At 42.0% G+C, this 21,377-nt stretch overlaps 2 protein-coding genes across 2 annotated transcripts in view; both read right to left on the bottom strand.

Annotated features, from left to right (window-relative positions):
* Positions 1-1,954: 1,954 nt before the first annotated feature.
* Positions 1,955-7,435, bottom strand: lrrc28 (leucine rich repeat containing 28). Its single transcript, XM_084541725.1, has 10 exons — positions 7,138-7,435; positions 5,985-6,224; positions 5,786-5,826; positions 5,532-5,569; positions 5,288-5,425; positions 4,100-4,306; positions 3,911-4,013; positions 3,553-3,737; positions 3,261-3,420; positions 1,955-3,145 (listed from the first exon to the last, which is right to left on the bottom strand). Exons 2-10 carry the CDS (start codon positions 6,150-6,152, stop codon positions 3,076-3,078), a joined length of 1,110 nt encoding a protein of 369 aa, XP_084397851.1. The 5' UTR covers positions 6,153-6,224; positions 7,138-7,435; the 3' UTR covers positions 1,955-3,075.
* A 408-nt stretch (positions 7,436-7,843) lies between these two features.
* LOC311485639 (insulin-like growth factor 1 receptor) overlaps positions 7,844-21,377 on the bottom strand; it is a 40,397-nt gene continuing 26,863 nt past the window's right edge. Inside the window, exons 8-20 of the mRNA XM_084541181.1 lie at positions 21,004-21,171; positions 20,698-20,905; positions 19,529-19,830; positions 19,176-19,309; positions 18,283-18,442; positions 18,080-18,179; positions 17,381-17,451; positions 17,063-17,292; positions 16,841-16,948; positions 16,453-16,615; positions 15,871-16,000; positions 15,600-15,734; positions 7,844-13,338 (exon numbers count right to left, since the gene is read on the bottom strand). Coding sequence (XP_084397307.1) covers positions 12,804-13,338; positions 15,600-15,734; positions 15,871-16,000; positions 16,453-16,615; positions 16,841-16,948; positions 17,063-17,292; positions 17,381-17,451; positions 18,080-18,179; positions 18,283-18,442; positions 19,176-19,309; positions 19,529-19,830; positions 20,698-20,905; positions 21,004-21,171 — 2,444 coding nt within the window. The 3' untranslated portion in view covers positions 7,844-12,803. The remainder of the gene's footprint in view (positions 13,339-15,599; positions 15,735-15,870; positions 16,001-16,452; positions 16,616-16,840; positions 16,949-17,062; positions 17,293-17,380; positions 17,452-18,079; positions 18,180-18,282; positions 18,443-19,175; positions 19,310-19,528; positions 19,831-20,697; positions 20,906-21,003; positions 21,172-21,377) is intronic.

The following is a 21,377-nucleotide window of genomic DNA, read 5'->3' as shown; positions in this document are numbered from 1 at the left end:
GACACATGCAGTAAAAAGGCCGTCGTTTGCAAGTGATTCTTTTTTTTTTTTTTTTATGTGTGACAGATGGTTCCTCCAGGTTGGTCCTGTGGCGGAGGTCAGCGATCGATAAACTGTAAATTATGAACACACGTGAAAAAAGACTCTTCTGGATACACCTTTCATTTAGAAGATTCCTCTTACACATTCATGCTCATCATTGATTTGTTTCCAAGAAAAAAACTGTCTTGTATTCAGGACGTGACGAAGAAATAATTATTTTACCTGACTGCCGTGGACCTGATTTGACTCGTCTTATAAACGATCGACCATAATATTATGACTAGCTGCTCAGAATTGGTCAATTGTGTAACACTGATTATCTAGTTGCCATGGCAGATGTTCCTGGTCTGCAGTGGTCAGTACCTGTCAGTGTGGTTCAGGGAAGGAAAGGAAGTGGTGAACTGGTAACAAGGTCATTGGCAGCCAAGACTCACTGATGCACGGGGGGAGTGAAGGCAGGGCTGCGTGGTAGCACCCAACAGACGAGTAACTGTAGCTCACATTGTTAAAGAAAAGTTAATGCATAGTAGATTCCATTTAGTTTTGTATGGGGCTGCGTAGCAGCATAAATGGCAGGACCCAGGTTTCCCATTAAGTGAGCAGTGTATCCTTTCAGGTGTTTTAATTTACTGCACAACAATTAATTGTCTTTAACTGATAAATGTAGCGCGGTAAAGACAATCTCAGGTTTTTCCTCTGACCATCCCGGACACCATCTGTTCAGCCTGCTGTGCTCCCGTAGAAGTTTTCAAGATGGATTAATCCCTGCCATTGCTTTTGGGATTATTTCTTGCTTTTTCTTTGGAAGATAATATAGAGATACTGTCATCATCAGGGGCTTTAGGTCCTGAATATCTCTGATGTATCTTGAATTTGTGCCGTGTCCCACTTTAAAAACGTATTCATACTCGTGGGGACATTCCTCCTGAAGGATGTGCAAGGATGACAACGTCATGTGTGGACAGGAAGTTTACATGCTGACTGGAATGACAAGGCTGTCACAGACTGATGTGCTTGAAATGGGCATTGGTGGAACATCGGTTGATAGGTCACCTTCTGTGATAACCTGTGATCATTTGTTGAGAGGACTAGATGGCACCATTTTTGTGAGGTATCAGACATATGTGATGTATTTTGAAGGTGAAATAGTTTTGTGGTCAGTTTGTGTCCTTGAATGGAGGCGTTAAACGATCATCCAAACCAGAACAGATTCAACAGATCTAATCTTTCTGTCTCCTTCTTTGACTTTATGTTGACTTGAACTGAACATGTTCAGGTCAGTGTGACTGATCACATGTGCTTTGGGCCTCTTTTGGTCGTTGGGGTTGTTCAGTGTTGTTCAGTGTTTCGCGCAGCATTAATCTGTTCTGCCCTCGTTTTGGGTGCAGATTTGCGTTCATGTACATTTTCATCACACTTTGCTTTGTTTTTTGTTTTTTTGTTTTAAATGTGCTGAACAGTAGATCTGATCTCATGTGTTATTTCACACGTGCAGTCGGCTGAGATGCGATAACCCCAGAGGGAGTGCAGAGAGGCAGAGAGGCTCACGGTCCTACATTTGTCTGAACATGTCATCGATCCAGGTAATGGAGCCGCTCTGCTTTCTGCTCCGCACCCATTATTATGCCACAGCTACTCATGTGCCGTTATTGTGTCTGTGGACAACAAGGGTGAAAAGAAACATATGAGGCAGGAAATGCAATTCTTAGCGCAACCAACTCAGGAGATAAGCAATGTTCTCCTGTCAAGCCTGGCACTGGGCTTTCTGGCACAAGGGCTTCCTGTTGGCAGGAAGTTCCTTAGGCCTGTATCCCACATTACACTAAACCAAAGCGCTTGAGTGTCCTGGCCTAAAGAAAACCGGACCGCTGGATGGTTTGGGGTTTAAGAAAAGGCACAAAGTCATGGAAAGTCAAATATCAGTCAACATTTACTGCCAGATGCAATCAAAACAAAAGATAAATTAGAACAATAACAACAACACACAGGCATCAGTTCAATGAGAATCACACGGCGCCTCTAAAGTGTCCAAAACTCTCTTCATTCGGGCAGCGACAGAAAACTCAGAATTCAAACGGAGCGACTCAACGGACGTTAAACCACAGCAGCAGCTATCTAACTTTTGGTTCGTGTAACAGAGTATTAACTTAATGCTTAATAATAGTCAAAGAGATACCGCTTTAACATATAACATATAAAACTCTACTGCAAAATAAGTCAAAACTTGAAAGCTGATACTTACCGTAAAAAATGAAAGACAATGCAAAATGTGACAAGACCTCAGAACCTGTTAGACAGATATGTGAGACGAATCCCTGACTCATTATTTAGAGTGGATCTCTGATTTTTAGAAAAGCTACATAACTATGAGCATGAATCCGACCTCAGGCTGTAGGCTGCTATCTCAAATGTAGATTTTACATTTTTTTCTGCTGTTAGTAAAATGTGACTTTCTTTGTTCTGTTAGAGATGAACAACTTCATATACCAGCTGCTGAAAATAACACATACTAAATATATCTTCAATTCATAAGCCTTCAAATATTCTTCATTAAGCTGTGACACAAAGCAGACTGCAAATTTCAAACATTACCCCCAATCAAAAGTGAAAAAATAATAATAATTTCACTAAAATTAAAGAGTGTTTGTTGTTAAAAGTGCCCATTTGAGAGTAGGGAGGGTTGTTAGCGCCGGTTTAATACTGCACGCTTGTTTTTAGAATGAGCGCAGTAGTTATTATGATGACCCCCCCCCCCAATACACACACAGGAATACAATGCACCAGCTGGTGAGTTGCAGAGAGATCATGTATGTCAAAGTGTTGAAATGTCCATCACCTGAACTACTAAAACATCTGCACAGGCTGCCTCTGTGTGGTCCTTTCTATTGTAATCAATCACAGAGCTCCTGCACTGACGCACACAGACCTTTGAGATCCACTGTTCACTGCAAGGTGACACACACGTGATCCGTCACCCTGTGGAAACCAGCCGACAACCGACGAGCGGAGGCGGACGGGGAGAAGGGAGAGATGTCAGCCCTGGAGGTCAAAGGTCCGGAGGCAGTGACTGGAGCAGCAGTAAGCCACAAAACTCACAGTCGTCCTGAAGGGGAAAGAACGGAGATGTGAGAGGGAAGGGGTGGATGAGAACAACTGGGCAGGCCGCTATAGTCTCTCTTCTGTGGCAGAACCGGAAAAATGGGTGTATTTGTTCTGACCTGCGGTGCACTCCTGCCAGGGCGGTGTCACGGAGGGGGAAGAGTTTGGGGTAGATGATGGTGAACATGGCTTGGCTGCATCGATGACAGTGACCCATGGGGAACTGCAGCAGGTCCAGCAGGCTCTTTGGAAGGGTGATGGGAGGCAGCAAGTTGAGGTCTGCCAACAACAAAACAGGAAGTCAGGTGGACAAAAGCTTTCAATAATCTTATTACAAAGAAACTCACTTTTCCCATTTCTAGTGATGGAAAAAGTGCTTTGAAAAGCTAAATGTAAGCGGCGTCTCCTCACCTGTCGGGCGGTGGTGGTAGATGCGGTGCAGTGTCCTCAAAGCCAGCTCCTCCAGGGGAACCACGTTATCCGTCTCTGAGCCCACCACCTTCACTTCAGCCGGCAGCCCAACCAGGGCCTCACTCAGTGCCTCACCCAGCACTTCGCCCAGATCACCCACCAGTGCTTGAGAGGATATACCACATCTACACACGAACAACACACAGATATAGACAAATCACCTGTTACGACTGTGGCTGTTGTGTTTTGTTGCATATGTCATGTTTTTTTTTTCTTATGTGCATCTGGTGTGTGTGTGTGTGTGTTTGCAAGTATTCAAATCAGTCACTTGTGGTTAGCTGTCTGGGAAGGTTTTTACCCGCTGCAGCCGATGACCTTGTTGTACAAGTAGGAGGGGAGGCCTTTAAGGTCCACATTGTTGTCCACAAACACAAACTGCAGCTCTCGTGATCTGCCCAGATCTGAAACACACGGACACGGTAACCTTGCCTTGCTCACTGCGAATCTACATCACTATGGCAACTAGGAGGTATGGGAATATACTGACCGAGCGGTAGAAACGTCAGTCGGTTAGCAGCCATGGAGAGCTGGTTGAGGCGGTGCAGCCAGCAGAGCTGTCGAGGAACGTGGCCCAGCAGATTGTGGTCCACTGTTAGATTCTGCAGGGAGAGACATCGGTGGAGCCGATCTGGTAGAGACATCAGCTGGTTCATTGACAAGTCCAGAGTCTCCAGGTCCTGCAGATCACCGATCTCTGCAGGTGTCAGACATAACAGACGGAAACAAGTCATTCCAAATCACTCCTGTCTCAAAAGATATATGTATATATTCTTAAAGGGGCATGTTTGAACAGTTTTAGTTGACTAAATCCTTTGACTCTGAGGTAATTAATTTTCCTTTCGTCTGACATTGACTCAAAGTGAGGAAGAAAGTTCTATGACCTGAGGACACTTTGATAAACTGAACCTACAAAAACAAACACACACACAAAATATAAATAGAACAGATCTTCAGTAGACAAAAAGTTATCTGACTGAGTATGTGACTTTCACAGACACAACAAATAATAATCTAACGCTGACGCAAAATGTTCAAATTATCGACTAAATCTGGGTATGCTGAGGATGGCATAATGTAATATGACATTAAAGATGTGAGGTTGAAGAATAATTCTAGTTGTTAATTTTCAAGAATCATATGGATTTTTAGCTCTAAAATAAGATGAATCTTAGCTTTAATTACAGATAAACTGTGTGTGTTGTTCACAGCCACGCTCAGAATACAATCTACTTTTCACTGTGATTCAGACTCTGTTGCCCTCTGCTGGCAGACACAATACTTACAACTCAGTTCAATAAATATTTCCACACATGGAAATGAACAGTAATTTACATGCATGCCAAACTCAGATTCATGCATGTGAGCTGTGTGGGGCTAACAACGTACACATAAATGTGCAGTCAGCGTCTGTAAATCTGGTTTCATCCTATTTTTCTATGAACTTGAATCAGTTAAAGTCAGATCTCTTATTGTACCCATTTGTACCCATCTTTTGAGTCTTATGTGTCTTTGCGTGGCATCGTGTGGTCAGTTTTTAAAGCATCGTCCTGAAGAGTCTTTTAAATGCATGGTTTCTTTTACATTTATGTTTATATTCGAAGTGACGGAATAACTTGGATTTGGAGAAAACTGTCAGAGATGAGTGAAACGAGGACAGACGTCTGCTGTGCTTTACCTGGAGGAAGGCATTTCAGCTGGTTATTGGACAGTCTCAGGTGCCGTAGAGATCTCAGTCGACCAATCTCTGGACAGAGGAGCTGGAGGGCATTATTGCTCAGGTCTAACGACTGCAGCCTGGCCAGGTTTCCAATAGCTGGGAATCAAAACCAGTAACCTTCTTTATGTACAAACGGACAAACTAAACGTAGCTAACATCTAATAAACGGTGTAAAGTTATTATGACATAGCAAAGGACTTACCTTCAGGAATAATTACTATGTTGTTAGAGTGCAAATACCTTAAATGGAAAAAAAAAAGTGAGCGACACATTGAGAGCAATGTTCACGATGTTTTTCCTCATTTTAACAGCAACAACATCTGGTTGTAAACTTCGCCAGCCACCTGTCCTATCATAACAGTCAGCAAACATGGTACACCTTTGCTGTTCAACAGTAATTATTACGATTATTTAAGCTGCATTATATAAAATAACAAAGCTCAGCAGAATACTTACAGTTCAATAAGATTTGGGAGCTTCTGAGCAAGATTGTCAGGCTGATAGAGAGAGAATAAAAACAAAAATAAATAATCTCACAGGAAATATACTTGAGAAACTGTTAGTTTTCATGTTTTAAAATTGCCCCTGCGTCATCTTCTGATTAATGATTACACAGGACAACAATAAACACATACTGTCTGACATGGACAAATACCAGTGTAGTGAGCGAGTTCCTCTTCATGTACAGTCTCTCCAGAAACTGCAGGCCTTCATCCTTCAGCAGCTCCACGGGGAAAATGTTCAAGTTTTTGTAGTTAAGAAAGAGGTTTTTGTGGCGCTCCTGCTTGGCCATGAATATGGTCTCATGAAGTTCAGTCGCCATTTCCGAAAAGACTGCTCCTCCCTGGTGGAGGACAGCTGGGGAAGCCTCCTCCCTCTATGGCATTACTATTTCCTGAAAAGACGAGAAGATGGAGAGAAGCATCACAAAAAGCAGTGTTTCTTTCATCATTGTAAAGGAGAAGAGCAGGGCATTTGTTCATCTGTCACTTCTTCTTATAACATATAGCTACACTCTCTTGCCAGTTCATTAGGTACAGAGGTAAAACAAATGCATTCTAACGTAACAGTTCTGCACTAAATCTTAGCTTTGTGAAGCTTACAGCATTCAGAATTAGTTTAAAATAACCAGAGAGAGCTGCTGATTTAACTGGGTTTTCATTTTGGAGGCAGTGGTTTGTAGTACAGTTGAATATCGCACACAGTAAATAACAGAAGCACCTTAGTGTTTAATTCAGGTCCGGTTAAACGGCACCACAAACCTCATCCTCTAAAACGATCATCCTGTTGAACTGTCACCTTTATGACACAGTTTTTAACATAAACGGAACATCATAGCAGTCATAAAGCACAGGTTTAGTGCTGTTATATTTGAATGTATCAGACTCCATTAGTGTACCTAATGAACTGGCAAGTGAGTGGTGCACACGGATGCACACAGCCGAGACAACATTTACAAAACATTTAGAATTAACTCTAATATCCATGATGGTGTAAGAGATTAGTTTACATGCTCCACATTTAAATAGATTGCTGTCAAGACAGTGCTATGTTTTTCCGCTGTGTATCTCTGCAAACACAAAACTGCCGGTAACAATACGTTTGACGCTGACAACGAGCGAAGCTGCCATACACACAACATTTAACAAAACACATCACAACGTGCAGCTAGCATTGCGTTGGTGCAGGTAAACTTCAGTTAGCTTAGCATTTTAACTAACCTGCCAGAGTTGTTTTAGAACATTAGCAATGCTAGCCCATTGGTTGCTAGTAGCACATTACTTTCTATAACAACACGGTTTATTTACCTTAACTGTGCGGAGCTTTTCATTTCTACTTTAATTCCCAAACACACCCATGTCCCGTCGAATACGAAATGTGTTCTTGGAAAAACAAACTAGCCAAGTGTGGGGATGCTAACAGCAACGCTCATCCGTCGTAAACAACGCATGACGTCACGTCCACCCAGTACCGGTCAAAGGTCAAGTTTCTTCTTCTCTTTACAGAATCACGGCAGACAGCACGCAACACTGCCACCTGCTGGTACACCATTAAAACTACCCCTTTCTCTAAAGTTCTTCACACGGATATTTTGTGTGCTTTTATATTTAATCTCTAACACCTAAAATAGTACTTTACTGTGCAATATATGTACAGTTAGACATATATTTACTTATTAATACCCACTGTACACCAAATGCACTATGCTATTTTTATCCTTGCATGGGATTTTTTAGTTTATTTGAGATTATTTAGTTTATTGTGTTATTGTTTATCCACATGTTTTGCAAAGACAATAAAAACCTTGAAACCTTTATTATACTGTATATCTCTATTTGCTAATTTAGGGACAACTGCCGCTTCTATGTTAATGCAGCAGTAACAATGTTCCAAAAAAACAGTAAGGTTGTTTTGGTGAAATATGACTTGGAGCCAAAGGACTTCTTCCTCCATTGACACACTACACTGTAGATCAAATGACGGTGACTGCCCAACAAAGACAAACAGCAAACACTTTGCATACATTTTTTATTCATCTTAAATCTCATGTAGAAAAAAAAAAAAGAATCAGAGAAACAGACATTCTCTTTTCCTTCAGCCAATCATTTTCGTCAGTACTCAGAATCGACTGATAACAGGAAAGATTTCTTACAACAGCATGTACAAAAGAAAACCAAACTGAAACCTCGGTCTAACAGACCATTTCAATAGAAACGCAAGAGTTGGAAGGCTATGAATAATTTACACACATCATAATATAGGTAACAAATTGACCGTCAATGTAACAAAACAAAAAAAAAGAAGAAGAAAAGTTTGATTTTATGTCGGCTCCGTGAGGTGTTCCAGTGGTAAAGATGAGGCAAAAATCAGACCACAAACACCAACGTACCCATCCTGACCCCCAGATCTGATTGGTGTGCTGTGGTTGGACCGGGTGAAAGGACTCTACCCGTATCACTGAGACTCCCAGCATGAAATCACTGCCTTGTTAGGACAGAAACGATAGTCCTGTTACGGCAGTACGAAATAAAATCTCAAGAGTTTTATGTTGCCATAAAGAAGAAGCACTAGTGTGGCACAGATCATTAGCTCTCTCTGAGGTCAAACAGGGTCTTTGAACAACTAAACACCTGGTACTCTCATCAACATGTCTATGCACCCAAATTCTTGAAGCAGCAGGTATTGACAAAAACGTAAAAATAAAAATAATAAAAATAAAGTGTGCTGTGATGAAAATTAACCAGCTTCCCCAAAGAGACGCACAGATCACCGGCTTGCTGTTGGCTTGCAGTCCTGCATATACGTACCTCTAAACACATTTCTCAGGTGTCAGCGTGCTTAAACAAGATACAGTAACGACACTTGTTTTAATTTATTAGCATCTAATATATTCAGTGGGTTTGAGATTGCGTGGTCCTGGCAAATATAATTTACAACAATGTTCCCTGGCTGGTAGCCTCTAAGGTGCGTCTCTGGCCTTCAGGTAGACTCAGTCAGTGCCTTTTCATGCCAATCATTTCCAGATGGAGAGCTGTTAAAACTGGGCCAAACAAAGATGAAATGACACATGTCAATACTTCATTTGTACAACCTGAAACAACATTTAAAAGTTTTATCATCTGTTATATTTGTCTATATTATGTTACACTGTATTATCTTTACATATTTCCATAAAAAATAAAAGTCTTTACACTATGTGTGTGTGTGTGTTGTACAAAGCAAGTAAGGAGATATGTCATTTCTTTTTTTTTGCATGCGGATATGAATAAAGCCACAACTTGGAAAACCTGGTTAGAGAGTCTGTGAGAGTCATACATGCCTGCCAAACCCCAAGCAAAACTAAAAAAGACCCCCACTGACCCACCCCAGGATGGTTTGGTTTGTGGTTTGAATTTGACCATGTTAACAGCACTCAGTGAGATTGTCATTACAGCCGGACAACGAGAGATGAGATGTTTTGTTTTTCTGTACACGTAAATAAATTGAAAAAGACAAAAAAAAAAAAAAGAAAAGTGAGGTAGATGGATGGTTGAAGGAATAATAACAAAACCTTCCCCCAAAATAGAACATCAAAATATCAGAGGAAAGAAAAAAAAAAGAAAAGAAACAAACATCTTGTAGAGGGGGTTTGTACAGTGATTTACACTTCACAAAATAATGAACATAAATAATCAAGAAACATCTGGGCACGGAATCCAAATGTCACTTTTGAGGTGAATGAGCCTTTAAATATGTGTCCCATGTGGTCCTCTCAGATCATACTTCAAATATTAAGGTGGTGCGTCTCTACAGTAAACCTCGATAAAGGAGCGTGTTTAATGCGTCAACGCAGGAATCTCCAGTTAGTTAGTCCCAAACAAATGGTTCCATTTATAAGAGCCTTAAAAATTTGTTCCTCTTATGAATCCTTTTTAGTGTCAGCCGTGACAACTTAAATGTTCCTAAGACGTTTAAAGAGATACAACTCTCCATGCTTTAAGATAATTCCACGTACCTCTCAGCCCAATTTAACTTCAGAAATCTTCCAAAAACACGTGAATACAAATAATATGTGAGAAAACCACCTTTGATTCCAGAGAGAGGATGATTAGAAGAAAATGTGATCCTACTGACAGGGTTATGTAGTCGCTTTCAGTAAACAAATAAGTTCTAATTTGTATTTCCCAATTGTTATCGCGAAGCACAAACACATGGAGCCCTGAAACTAGCAAAATGCACTAAAAGCCATCAGTGGAGTCAAAAACAAAACAGAATTTGTACAATATTGTTAATTAAATAGTAAAAATGTAGTGTAAAAACAAAAGTTTACACATATTTATATTTTTCATTAACCCATTTTAATTTTCAACTTCCTCCTGGTTTTGTTTTAATTTGTCTGTGCTCTCCTATTGAACATTAATGAAGGAAAACCCAAGTCCCTTGTTTTTGTTTGTGTTAACGTCACTGAGTTATCAGAAGGCTAATGACAAAACCGCTAGCTACCAATACATTCGTTTTTAAACCATGCCGCCCAGTACACATCAAGCTAATCCATGAACAAATTATGTAGATTATTATTTATATGCTAGGATATAAACCATTGTAATACTAGCTAATGCTAATTCAGTTAGCTAGCTCGCTGTCTTCGTCTTCATCAAAGTTTAGAATAAAAATACATCTTGGGCTTTATTACCTTCAGATTTTGCAGCAATGCGTACCGTAATATATCTTTTCTCATAATGAACAAATTAAAAAATAAAAAGATGTCGATAGTTGGTAGATAACTTTTTAGCATTAGCCACCAAAATCTAGCCAAAACATCTGCACCAGCTAAAATGCTTTAGCTAACGCTCGAAGTATCAACTCTAACGGAAACTGTTGCTATAATAGCATAAAGTTCAAAGTATGACTGATAATAATGTCATCATTTTATGATGAACGTTAGCTTAGCTTAGCTTACCTAGCTGTAAGGATCCAAACAAATGCTGCCTGAAGACAATAGAGAACAGATACATGAACAAATGCTGCTCCAGAAAATGATAACTAAGAAGTATAAATATTAAATGAGCCAGTAGCTGGATATAAACTGGAAACGGCTGATTTATTCTGATGGAAAGAAAAAAGAAAAGCTTTCTGTTTTATACCAACTTGTGGGAGGTTATTGTAAATGTAAATAACTTTAGATTTTGTCTGATATCAGTATTTTGTTAGTATTTGGGCTCCACAGAATGTGCTAGGTCCAATCAAAAACTGACCGAGGCCCCTTCATGTTTCAGGCTGCTGTGATAAACACCACTCTTGATTTAACAAAGAAAAAAAGCATTAAGGGTCAGAGGGCTGTAGAATCAGACAGAGGTTTAACACACACACACACACACCAGACTGGAAGTCTATGGGTATGACAGCACAAAAAAAAGACAAACGAGGAAAAGTAGAAAAGGATTTCACTTTTCTCTTTGACCTGAGATTTAGTTGGGACGCCCAGCCTCTGAGTGATGACGGGCAGAGGCGGACTCAGTCCAAACCCTAGAGGACAGATGTCAATGGGTCCCGAGAGAACGCGATGGTCACCAACACTGTCCTCTAATCAGACGGGAGGAGAAGTTACCGGTGTGTCAAAAACACAAGGCAAAATTGTCGTACCTTTTAACGCAAACACAGAAACGAAACCAGCTCAGATACACTTTTCACAATTACAAGCATTAAAAAAAATGGACTGTAGTGGAAACGTTCGTAGACCCGACCTGAAGGAGTTTTTCTCTTTTTAATATATAGATAGTGACTATATTACAACCACAAGAGAAATAAGGAATAGCAGCTTTGTTCTGTACATGATGAATGTCTCCAACTGTATAAAAGTTAGAAAAGTGACACAAACAACGGGTGTGTACATAAATGCTCTGTCCACATAGAGATGTTGTAAATGTTGGAGACTAATGACTCGTCTAAAAAAATACCTGTTTGTACACAACAGGGACGCCTCTGAACTTGGAGAGGAACACGACTGAGAGACTTTCAGAGACTCTTCACGCCGTTTCCCCCCGCAGTCCTTGCTTTTGTTTTTCTTTTTTTTTTTCTTTTTTTGCTTCTTTATTGACTATTTGGCGGTTTAACCATAACGAAACAGCACTTTGTGAGAAGATGTGGCTCAATTTCAGATAAATCGATGGAGCGAGTCTACGGCGTCAACCTGACAGTGACTGCAGATAGTGTGGGAGTGTGGTGGAGGATATCCCTCTGAAAACGGAGTGATAGCAGATCAAAGTGCTTTGTTATCTCTCACTGTCAACATGGCGTGTTGGAGAATTACAGGGCAAGAAGAGAGAATCTGACAAAGAGAAGAGTTTTGGCAATAAATTTGGCAGAGTTTACCTTTCTCCCTCTGCTTAGTTTCAGCGGATCGGCTGTTGACCCGGCATTACGCTGACACCCGGCCTGCAGAGCAGAGCAACCAGACTGCCGAACGACCGACGGAGACCTCTCTGAAGTGCTTCTTCTTCATTAGATATGCTTAACATTTTCACCATAATGCCCGTTCAAAAGCGAAACAAAACGCCGGTCATTTTATAAAGGCCTACACATTTTCTTTTCCCATTTGGAAATACATGTAAAAAAGTAACAAACAACGATTTATAAAATAAGTTCAGCCATAAACAGAGAGAGAGAGAGAGAGAGAGCTCTCCCGAATGATTTTTAGTTGTTTTTTTTTTCCTTTCCGTTTTTTTGTCTTTGTTTTTTTGTGTCGTCCCACTCAGCAGCAAGGGCAGTGTCACATCTGACAGCCAGCTGGTAGAAACCAAAACTAGAATAACATAAAAAAAAAAAAGTGTGTGGAGATACAGCAGAACATGGACTACTACTACCACCACCTTCCGGCGAGTCTTTGCTTCTCACTGAGTAGCCACGAAAAAAAAGAAAAAAAACACCCACTGAGACGTCTGGTTCTGCAGGCAGTAGGTGGAGGGTTTGCAGTCTGGTGGGTGCGTTTGTCCGATCAGCAGGCAGAGGACTGTGGAAGAGGCATGGTGCGCTCGTTTTTGCGTCCTCCGTTCATGTGAGCGTACGGCGGCAGTTCGTCAAGAGACGGCCGCATCGGGACGCCTGAGCCCGTCCCGAGACCTGACCCTGCCGCGAGGCCCGTCCCCGACAGCCCATTGGCCGCCTGCTGGCCAGAGGGCTGCTTGTCCATGGCAGCGCTCGACGTGCAGGGAGAAGAAGGGGAGCTGGGGGTTAGTGATGGGGCGGGTGGGGCTTCTGAGCTCGGGGAGGGGGGAGTCTGTTGAGGGGCTGGGGTTTGCTGTGTCTGTGTGGAAGTAGGGGGTTCCAGAGGAATGGCATCCATGTTGTCCAGGTCGTCCAGCTTGTCCAGGTGGAGCTGAGGCGCGTCGGCCGGCTTGTTATCGGCGCTGTAGAAAAAACTAACCTCTCTGAAAGACGGCTCCAGCTCATCCTTTACGCTGCTGATGATCTCCACAAAGGATGGACGCATCTTAGGGTTGTACTGCCAACACATTCGCATTAGCTCAAACCTGCACACACAAGCACACACACACAGGTTAGCTCAGTCTTCATCAACAACATGCCCTCCTGTAGTAATGACTCTATCCAAGGGAACTGTGCTTTCCTACCGAACAGCCAATATTTACTTTTGCCAAATGTTTGCTTTCTGTTGCTAAAACGGCTGTATGAACCCCCTCCTGCTTCTTGTTTATGAAGCAGAGCTGATGCAGCTTTCACCAGGACCCAGCGCAGAGAGCTCTACATCAAGCCAGATGTAACAAACAAGCCTGACATGTCTGTTACATCAAATGTAGCAGATGCTTTCTTCAGCAAACTCATTTATTTCAAATAAAAGGAACCAAACAGCCATGTGGGTAAAAATGGTGATAGATAAAGACTGTACAACTTACTTGTTTGTGTGTCAACAACGTGGCTATGACAAATGTTAGCCTAGCCAATAAAATGACTAGATCTTGGGCTGAATGATATTTCTCACAAAGGAAACTGTGTATGCATTTAAAAGGTGACACCTTTCAAAATCTAAAGCACCCTTAGGCCCCATTCAGACTTAGCATTAAGATACAATCTGGGCTATCTAATACCAAGTGACCATTTTAATGCCAAATGTGTTCACACTTGGCATTAAAATGCACTTCTGGCCAGCCCTCCAAATCTGATCACAGTTTCGCGCTCTGTATATAAATGAACCCCGACATAATTTGGGGTGGGGCGCAGTAGAAAAGTTTAACAGAGGCTGTCTCTGATGGATCACTACCGCTGCTCCAGAGCTGAGAGCAGTGCTGGTTTATGTGTGTGCGTCATGACTTTGGCTTCGCAAGTTATTATTTATTGATCTCCACCCTGATGTTAGTTAGACCTGAACAAAACTCAGATTATTACTCCAACCCTGGAAGTGTCTATACGCACTGTAATCTCTGGTAATAAAGGTAAATAAAGACATCGTTGATTGAAGAAATATGTAACTTAACCACACACGGCTCCTCATACATCAACACAACCGCATCAATAATTAACCACATGCTGATACGTTATTTAATGACAGAACTACACTCACATTAAATACTTTTATTTGTTCATTCTTGCTTCAATTTATTTATTTTTTTAGTTAGGCAACTGCTACAAGGACAGAGTATTTAAAAAGGCTCTCATTACTAAGGAACAGACATCATTTAAGGTGTTTTTTTCCTTTTCAGGCGATCATTTAAAACTCCACTGACACAAGAGTGACCCTGTACAGTATAGGCAGTCTTTAATGCGACTCAGAACGGACTGTGCGTTCACTCCATCAAAGGAATAAAGACACATTCGGACAGATGCGACCCAGACCACCTCTGAATGTGGCCAGAGATCAGATCTGTCAAATGCGTCTTTAGTGTGTGTTCACACCGGTACTTTACAATCTTAATGCAAGATCTGAAAGGGGCCCTAGTCTCTGGGTAGATGCGAAGTAAACAGGCTTGTAAATTCAATCTTAGGAACAGTCAGCGAGCCAGATGCAACTAAACAGAGTAATGGCCATGTATGTTGTCGACAACATGCAACCTATGACAACAGCTGAGTCAGCTACATCCAGACAACTAATTAGAAAAACATGTTTTACTGCTGCACTACTTTTCATCCTAGTGATAATGGATACAAACAGAAACAATTTGACAGCTGTCTTGACCCACACTGTCACAGCAACACTAAAATAATCTACCTATGTGTGTATTAATAAGAAAACTGCACCTTATTACTTATTATTTCCTGTAACTTGCACAGCACTGAACATGATTAGCATAGAAATACCCACGCTGCATGTAATGTGAGTGCATTTTCCTAGATACGCTCAGGAACAATGTTCATCTGAAATCACTGCTGTGAGAAAGGAACAAACTCAGTGACTTCACATTTGGTCTCCTCATGACTTCGCCATGTGATGCTTCCTCAAACTGTCTGATTGGGGGCCAAATTTGTCTGTCACGCTCTCAAGTCCGTGTGGATTTATACTTGGGCTGCTGTTTCATATTAAGAACAAACACATCACGGAGAACACCAGAGCCCACAGTGACAAACAGACGGGCCCTGGATGCAATCGAGGCAAACTGAGGTTTAGAAATCCCAGAGAGAACAGACTAAAGAGCAGCTGTGCTGCTTCATTTCTGAATATGCAGTAGCCACTTACAACTAACCAGCTGAGTAGAGTGAAACACGGTAATCAGACTGGCAGGAAGATGGGAGCATGATGTGTAAAGCTGCAGAGTGGTGTATAAGTGTGTACGTGTCTTACAGCATGTCAGGACAGTTCTGTGGTTTCTCCAGCAGTCCTCCCTCCATGACAAAGCGAAGCACTTGTTCATTGGACAGACCTTGATACGGCTGCTCTGCCAGAGTAGCAATCTCCCACAATACAACCCCAAATGACCTACAAAGGAAGAAGGGGGGCGGGACAAAGAAATGTGTATTCCATTATTTTTATGATATTCATAACATATTTTTTGGAAGCAGTACTCGCAGAAAACGCAGCCACCATGTGTATTTGTTTGTGTGCACCTGCTTACCAGACATCCGAGTTGGTGGTGAAGACTCCGTCCTTGAGAGACTCGGGTGACATCCAGCGGACAGGGAGCAAACCTTTACCGCCTTTGCGATAGTAATCGGTCTCATAGATGTCTCTGGTCATGCCAAAATCTACACAGACACACAAACACGTACATAAACGAGGAGGAACTGAAGCAATAAAAACATTCACTGCATCTGATTAAGATGGTTCCAGTGGTTTTAAACAGCAGACCCAAAGGTAATCATAATTCCTATAAGAGTGTTAAAGACATTTAATAATGTCAGCCTCTTATTGTCTACTATAATCACTGTAACTATTATTGCCTAGATGATGCTGTGGCTCCAAGATGTCACACAGTCATAGTTCTGTCATATAAAATAAACTTGAGGGTTTCCCTTTACTAGAATTAAGGCTACCCTGATGACTTCACCACTTCTCCAAAATTAGCCTGCATGTTTCCAACTTTCAGGCACTTCTGACAGGCCACATGCTGCGACGTTTATTTATGGAGGGACTTACACGTAGCCAGTTTTAATTTGCTTATTTTTGCCCGTTTAGACTTTTTTATTTATTATTTTACCTCCAATCTTAACGGTGAAGTCCTCGGCCACCATGCAGTTTCTGGCTGCCAGATCTCGGTGGACAAACTTGTTGGCGTTGAGGTAAGCCATGCCGTCGGCGATCTGCCCTGCCATCTGAAGCATCTTCTTCAGGGGAGGGAGAGACAGGCTCGACCATTGCTGCTGCAGACGCACAGACGAGACAGAAGAAGTTACAGCTGCAGGATACTCACTTTGCTGAATACTCGTGTGTTTGGCCGGTAAATGCATCTGAAGAGGTTTCAGGGTGGTGAATGTCACCTGTTTAGGTCATATGTTACTATCAGAGAGCCCAAATTCATTCTGCAGCAGGAAATTGATCCCGAACCATCTAATTTATTACACAACTGTTTGACAACCAACCACTACCTCTTTAGGTCGCAGGGAGCGCAAGTAACTCTTGAGGTCTCCTCTCGTCATCAGCTCCATGATGACCAGGGTGGGCTGACCCTGAGAGACCACTCCCAGGAGACGAACCTGCAACAAACGCATGACGCCACATTACCACCACACAATGACTGAGCGACTTACACACTTGTTACATGAAGTATGATGTGTACAGGACATCCTAATGTTTGTGTGCATACATACCACGTGGTGACAGTTGAACTCCTTCATAACAGAGGCTTCATTGAGAAACTCGATCCGCTCCCTCATGCTCGCCGACTCGTTGACCGTCTTGATGGCGACACGCATCTCCGGTTCATCCTTGACCACGCCCTTCGCCACGCCCTCGTACACCATGCCAAACGACCCCTGGCCGAGCTCGCGACTCAGGGAGATCTTCTCCCGAGCCACCTCCCACTCATCAGGTACATACACTGCACAGAAAAGAAGTATTTCCGTCTTAATAAAGACATCTGCACCTTGAAAGATCGTTTCGACTGCTCACACACAGACGTCACTCACTCTCTGCAGCGCTGAAGTACTCGGGGTTGACTGAGGCGTACAAGACTCCATTTCCAAGCCGGTCACTGTTTCTGACCAAGACAAAAACAGAAGTGTTGACAAACATACAATTTTCACACACACACACACCACAAGGATAGTTTTGGGATCTGCGTGGTGTATAATCATACATATCACTGTTTTAGCTTCCAAACACAACACAGAAATACTTCAGTGCGAGAGCTATCTGGAGCCGTACAAATATTGATTCCCCTTAGATGACTTTTTCACATGTGTTGCTGAAATTTTGCAGGTACTCATTACATAGTGTACTGTCAGTTGTTTTCTACAGTTCAATTTTGAACTCATAAGCTTCGGTTTTATTCAAGGTAACGTTCTGACATTTACTGACATTTACCCACATTTACCCAAACGATACAAGAATCAATACAATCACCTAACTGAGCAAATTCTAGCTTTATTTTCCACTTAACATTTTTCTTTGGTCTGCACGTTGTTTGCAACTCAGTCTAGATCTTAATGTGAGCACTCAAACTATAAGAAAGTTGTTTAAGTGTAGAAAATGAGGAACAGATGGTTTGGTTTTTCTATTACAATACAAGTTATATTTTAGGTTATATTCTGCATCCTGTTTGATGTATGCAATTTAATTTTGCATCAACACATTTGCATGCGATAAAATATTTGCAGTGAACACACCTTTTTCTGTTGAAGACAACCAGCATGGCAGCCAGAATGCAGATGAGGAAGATTATGGCGACTGGAACGAAGATCATAGCGTAGAGGATGTTTTCATCTCCTGTTGGGTCGAAGACTTTGATTAATCTAACTATTACATTTGAAGGTGTACAGGCACAAAAACAGAGAAGCGAGCTGATAATATTCGGCAGTGTGCGTCTTACGTTCTGCCACATAGAAGTCCGAGGACTGCGTCCAAGAGCCGTTGCCAGCCAGTGACGTGGCTCTCACTCTGACCGAGTAGTTTCCTGGACTGAGGTTGGACAGTCGCACACCTCGCTGGGCCTGATACATTTGACCAGATACACACTCGTGCTTCTCGGTCTGACACACACAGACAAAAACAGCGTGTTATGGGCTAAGTCTTACAACATCCAAATCAAACAGCCAAGGGCCTGCTGCTTTCAATTTGTACTGTGTAATAAACAGTAAGAATTGGTTTACAGTGCCAGGCCCATTCTGCCTCCCAATTAAGAAATAAGGGTCTGGTCAGTGGGACAAGCTGCTTGGTCAACATGTACTTATGAGACCAACTGTTGCCATTTTTAAGAAGCGGCTGCTTTTTACATTTTTTTTTCTGGATTTCTAAAATTTCACTCTTGTTTACTCGTTTATTCTGTTCTGCATTTAAAGGGAGAATATACGCGTTGCACATCACATGTGTTTGTGTCAAGATCTACTGTGCATCTTTAGGCTGTTAGGTCACACTTTAATGTTGAATCCAGTAATTAGTCAGTGAATTGGTCTGCTTTTAGAATTTCAATTAAAGCACAAAAACTCAATTTCTTGGACAGTATGTAGCATGGAACAATTTTAAATGAATTTAATGTAATATATATGATGCTGTGCTAAAAGTATGCATGAAGCAGACACTGACTTCCCGTAAAATTACTGGCAGACAAAGGGATTGGCCAACATTACATCACATATGGTTAGCCTTAATAATCAACGTCTTGCAAAGAATTATGACTCTTCAAATTTATGTTTTGGGTTCCCAGTGCTTGTCAAAACCAGCAAAAGCTCAGTGAGATAGCATGTATATATCCAGATGTCCTACCTCAGTGGCCAGTTTAAACTTGATCTCATACATGAGGATGAGCCCATTAGGGTGACGTGGCTCTGGCCACCGCAGGAACACCCAGTCCTCATGGCCCTCCCAGGTCACCTTGCCCGGGATGTCGTCAGCTTTTTCTGAAGAACCACAAGCACAACAGATCACTATGGTTACCACAGAAATCACAGGTTAGATGCATACTCCAGTCATGTCTATTCGGTACATCTTTCACTTGCTTAAGCAACTAGTAAATCCTAAAATTCAGCCGCTTCCTTTGGCTGCGTTTCATTACACACTCCAGCGGCAGTCAAATACTATTAATTACATGTTCGGAGACAGATTGTTTGTCCACTAACCTGCAGGCTTGGTCCTGGAGAAGACAAACTCAGCAGCGCTGCAGCGTTGGACCTGACGATTGCACGCATGGATGTCGATGCGGTAAACTGTGAAGGGCTTCAGGCCAGAGATTTGCAGCTCACGTTCTGTCACTGATTGCTCCATGAAGTCAAACTCTCGGTCGGCCGGCTCCAGATCGGCAGCGCTGCCGTTACCAGCTTGGAGAGGAGGGATAACACTGCTGTTGGCGTGCAGCCGGGTGCGACGGGAGTTAGTGGAGTTGGCGACGCCAAAAAGATCTCTGCGACGACGATCTGGTGGCCTGGAGATGCAAGAATGGTGGAGGATGAAAAAGCACAGTTTGAGGTTGGTTGGAGTATGAATAGCATGTCACTGGTACCTTTAACATGGCTGCAAAAATGAATCACAAGATATGACTGCCACAAGTTGTTTGTGTGTTCTGCTGTGTGAGTAACTGGTGATCTTTCTTTGCTCAACCTTTGAGTTTTTGTGTGATCTGATTTGTTTTCATTGACATTTTTGCATCCTCTAATTCTCAACAGAATAAAAGAACAGCTTCAATGATTTTTTTGCAATTGAACTCTTATAAGCAAAACAATGTTATATACCAAACCCACTGCTACCACAGTTTGCACCACATTTGCCAGAAGGGGTTTGATATTTAATCCTTAAATATATTTCTCTTACTGCAAATGGGCAATGTTTCCTTATGTGACAACTGTAACACACTAGAGAACAAAAGTGTGTGTAACAGCCACAGGAAGAGAGATACAGACAAGGCAGCATGAATATTAGTTCTGTCAGGGTTTGGACTAAGACTTGTAATGACACCTGATGTTTATCTTTAGATGGATACACAATACATCCATCCCTTCCTTCTTCCTCAGCAAAGCCTCTCTGTGTGTGCATGTAAGGAAAAAAATAATTAAGTGACTGTGTGATTACGCCTCAAAGGGTTGTGTTGTTTTGAGAACTATTCATAATTATGTCTGTTTATGTCTGTTTAAGATTAAGTTTAAGAAGTTTACCTAAAATATTGCTCACAAATAAAATTGTATGGGGACTTAATTATTTGAGTAGACAAAAGGGGTTAAAAGTGAAGTTAAAGACTGCCATGGCTGATCCAAACCTGTACCGCAAAGTATAATAATGAGGTCGGGTAGATTACCTTGGTGTAAAAATGGAGTTGTGCAAGAAGTTTTCAAAGACTTTTCGGTAGGAGGCGTCATCAGCTTCGGCCTTCTGGTCCTCTTCTGATTTGGGGCAGGGGCAACAGGGGCCTTTATCTGCCCCATCAGGGTCTGGTTTAGTAGGCTTGGTGTCGTCTTCTTGATCTCCCACACCTATTGCAGCAACCCTTATGGGGATCTTGAGCTCTGAAGGACAAAGAGAAGGATGTGTTTTCTAGCCTGTGTACTCCGCTTGCCCTAAACTACTCACAGTAATGATGGGTGTGGAAATGTGCGCTGGATACCTTTAGAGCAGTAGTTGTGCTGATACAGCTCTCTGTCTTCTGCTTGCTGCTGCCATCTTACTAAATAGTAAGTCTGGTTCCCATTTGGCGAGACAGGGGGCGACCAGCGTACCACCAGCTGAGTAGAGGAGTTCGAATAGACTCGGACATCCTGAGGCATGGAGGGTGCTGAGAGAGAGAGAGAGAGAGAGAGAGACAAAAACAACTGTTAGGAAACCCTTCAAGCTGGGATGAACAGTCTGCCAATGCAGATGTGATCCTCTGACATCACAGCAGTGCTATGTCTTTATACTGCAGCTGGATTTATTTAATGCTGTCTTCCGTTTCATCCAATTATTTTACAGTTTTTATACAATAGTTTCTCTGCGTGTCTC

Source organism: Chelon labrosus (genome assembly GCF_963514085.1).
Source record: "Chelon labrosus genome assembly, chromosome: 3".
NCBI lineage: Eukaryota > Metazoa > Chordata > Actinopteri > Mugiliformes > Mugilidae > Chelon > Chelon labrosus.
Note: the sequence above shows the minus strand (reverse complement) of the source record. Positions and strands in the feature narration are given on the sequence as shown.

Coding starts and splice junctions, on each gene's coding strand:
- lrrc28 (XM_084541725.1), bottom strand. CDS start 6,152: ATGGCGACTGAACTTCATGAGACCATATTCATGGCCAAGCAGGAGCGC. Junction 5,827..5,984: donor GGAACTCGCTCACTACACTG/GTATTTGTCCAT, acceptor TCTCTCTATCAG/CCTGACAATCTTGCTCAGAA. Junction 4,307..5,287: donor GCTGAAATGCCTTCCTCCAG/GTAAAGCACAGC, acceptor TGACACCTGCAG/AGATCGGTGATCTGCAGGAC.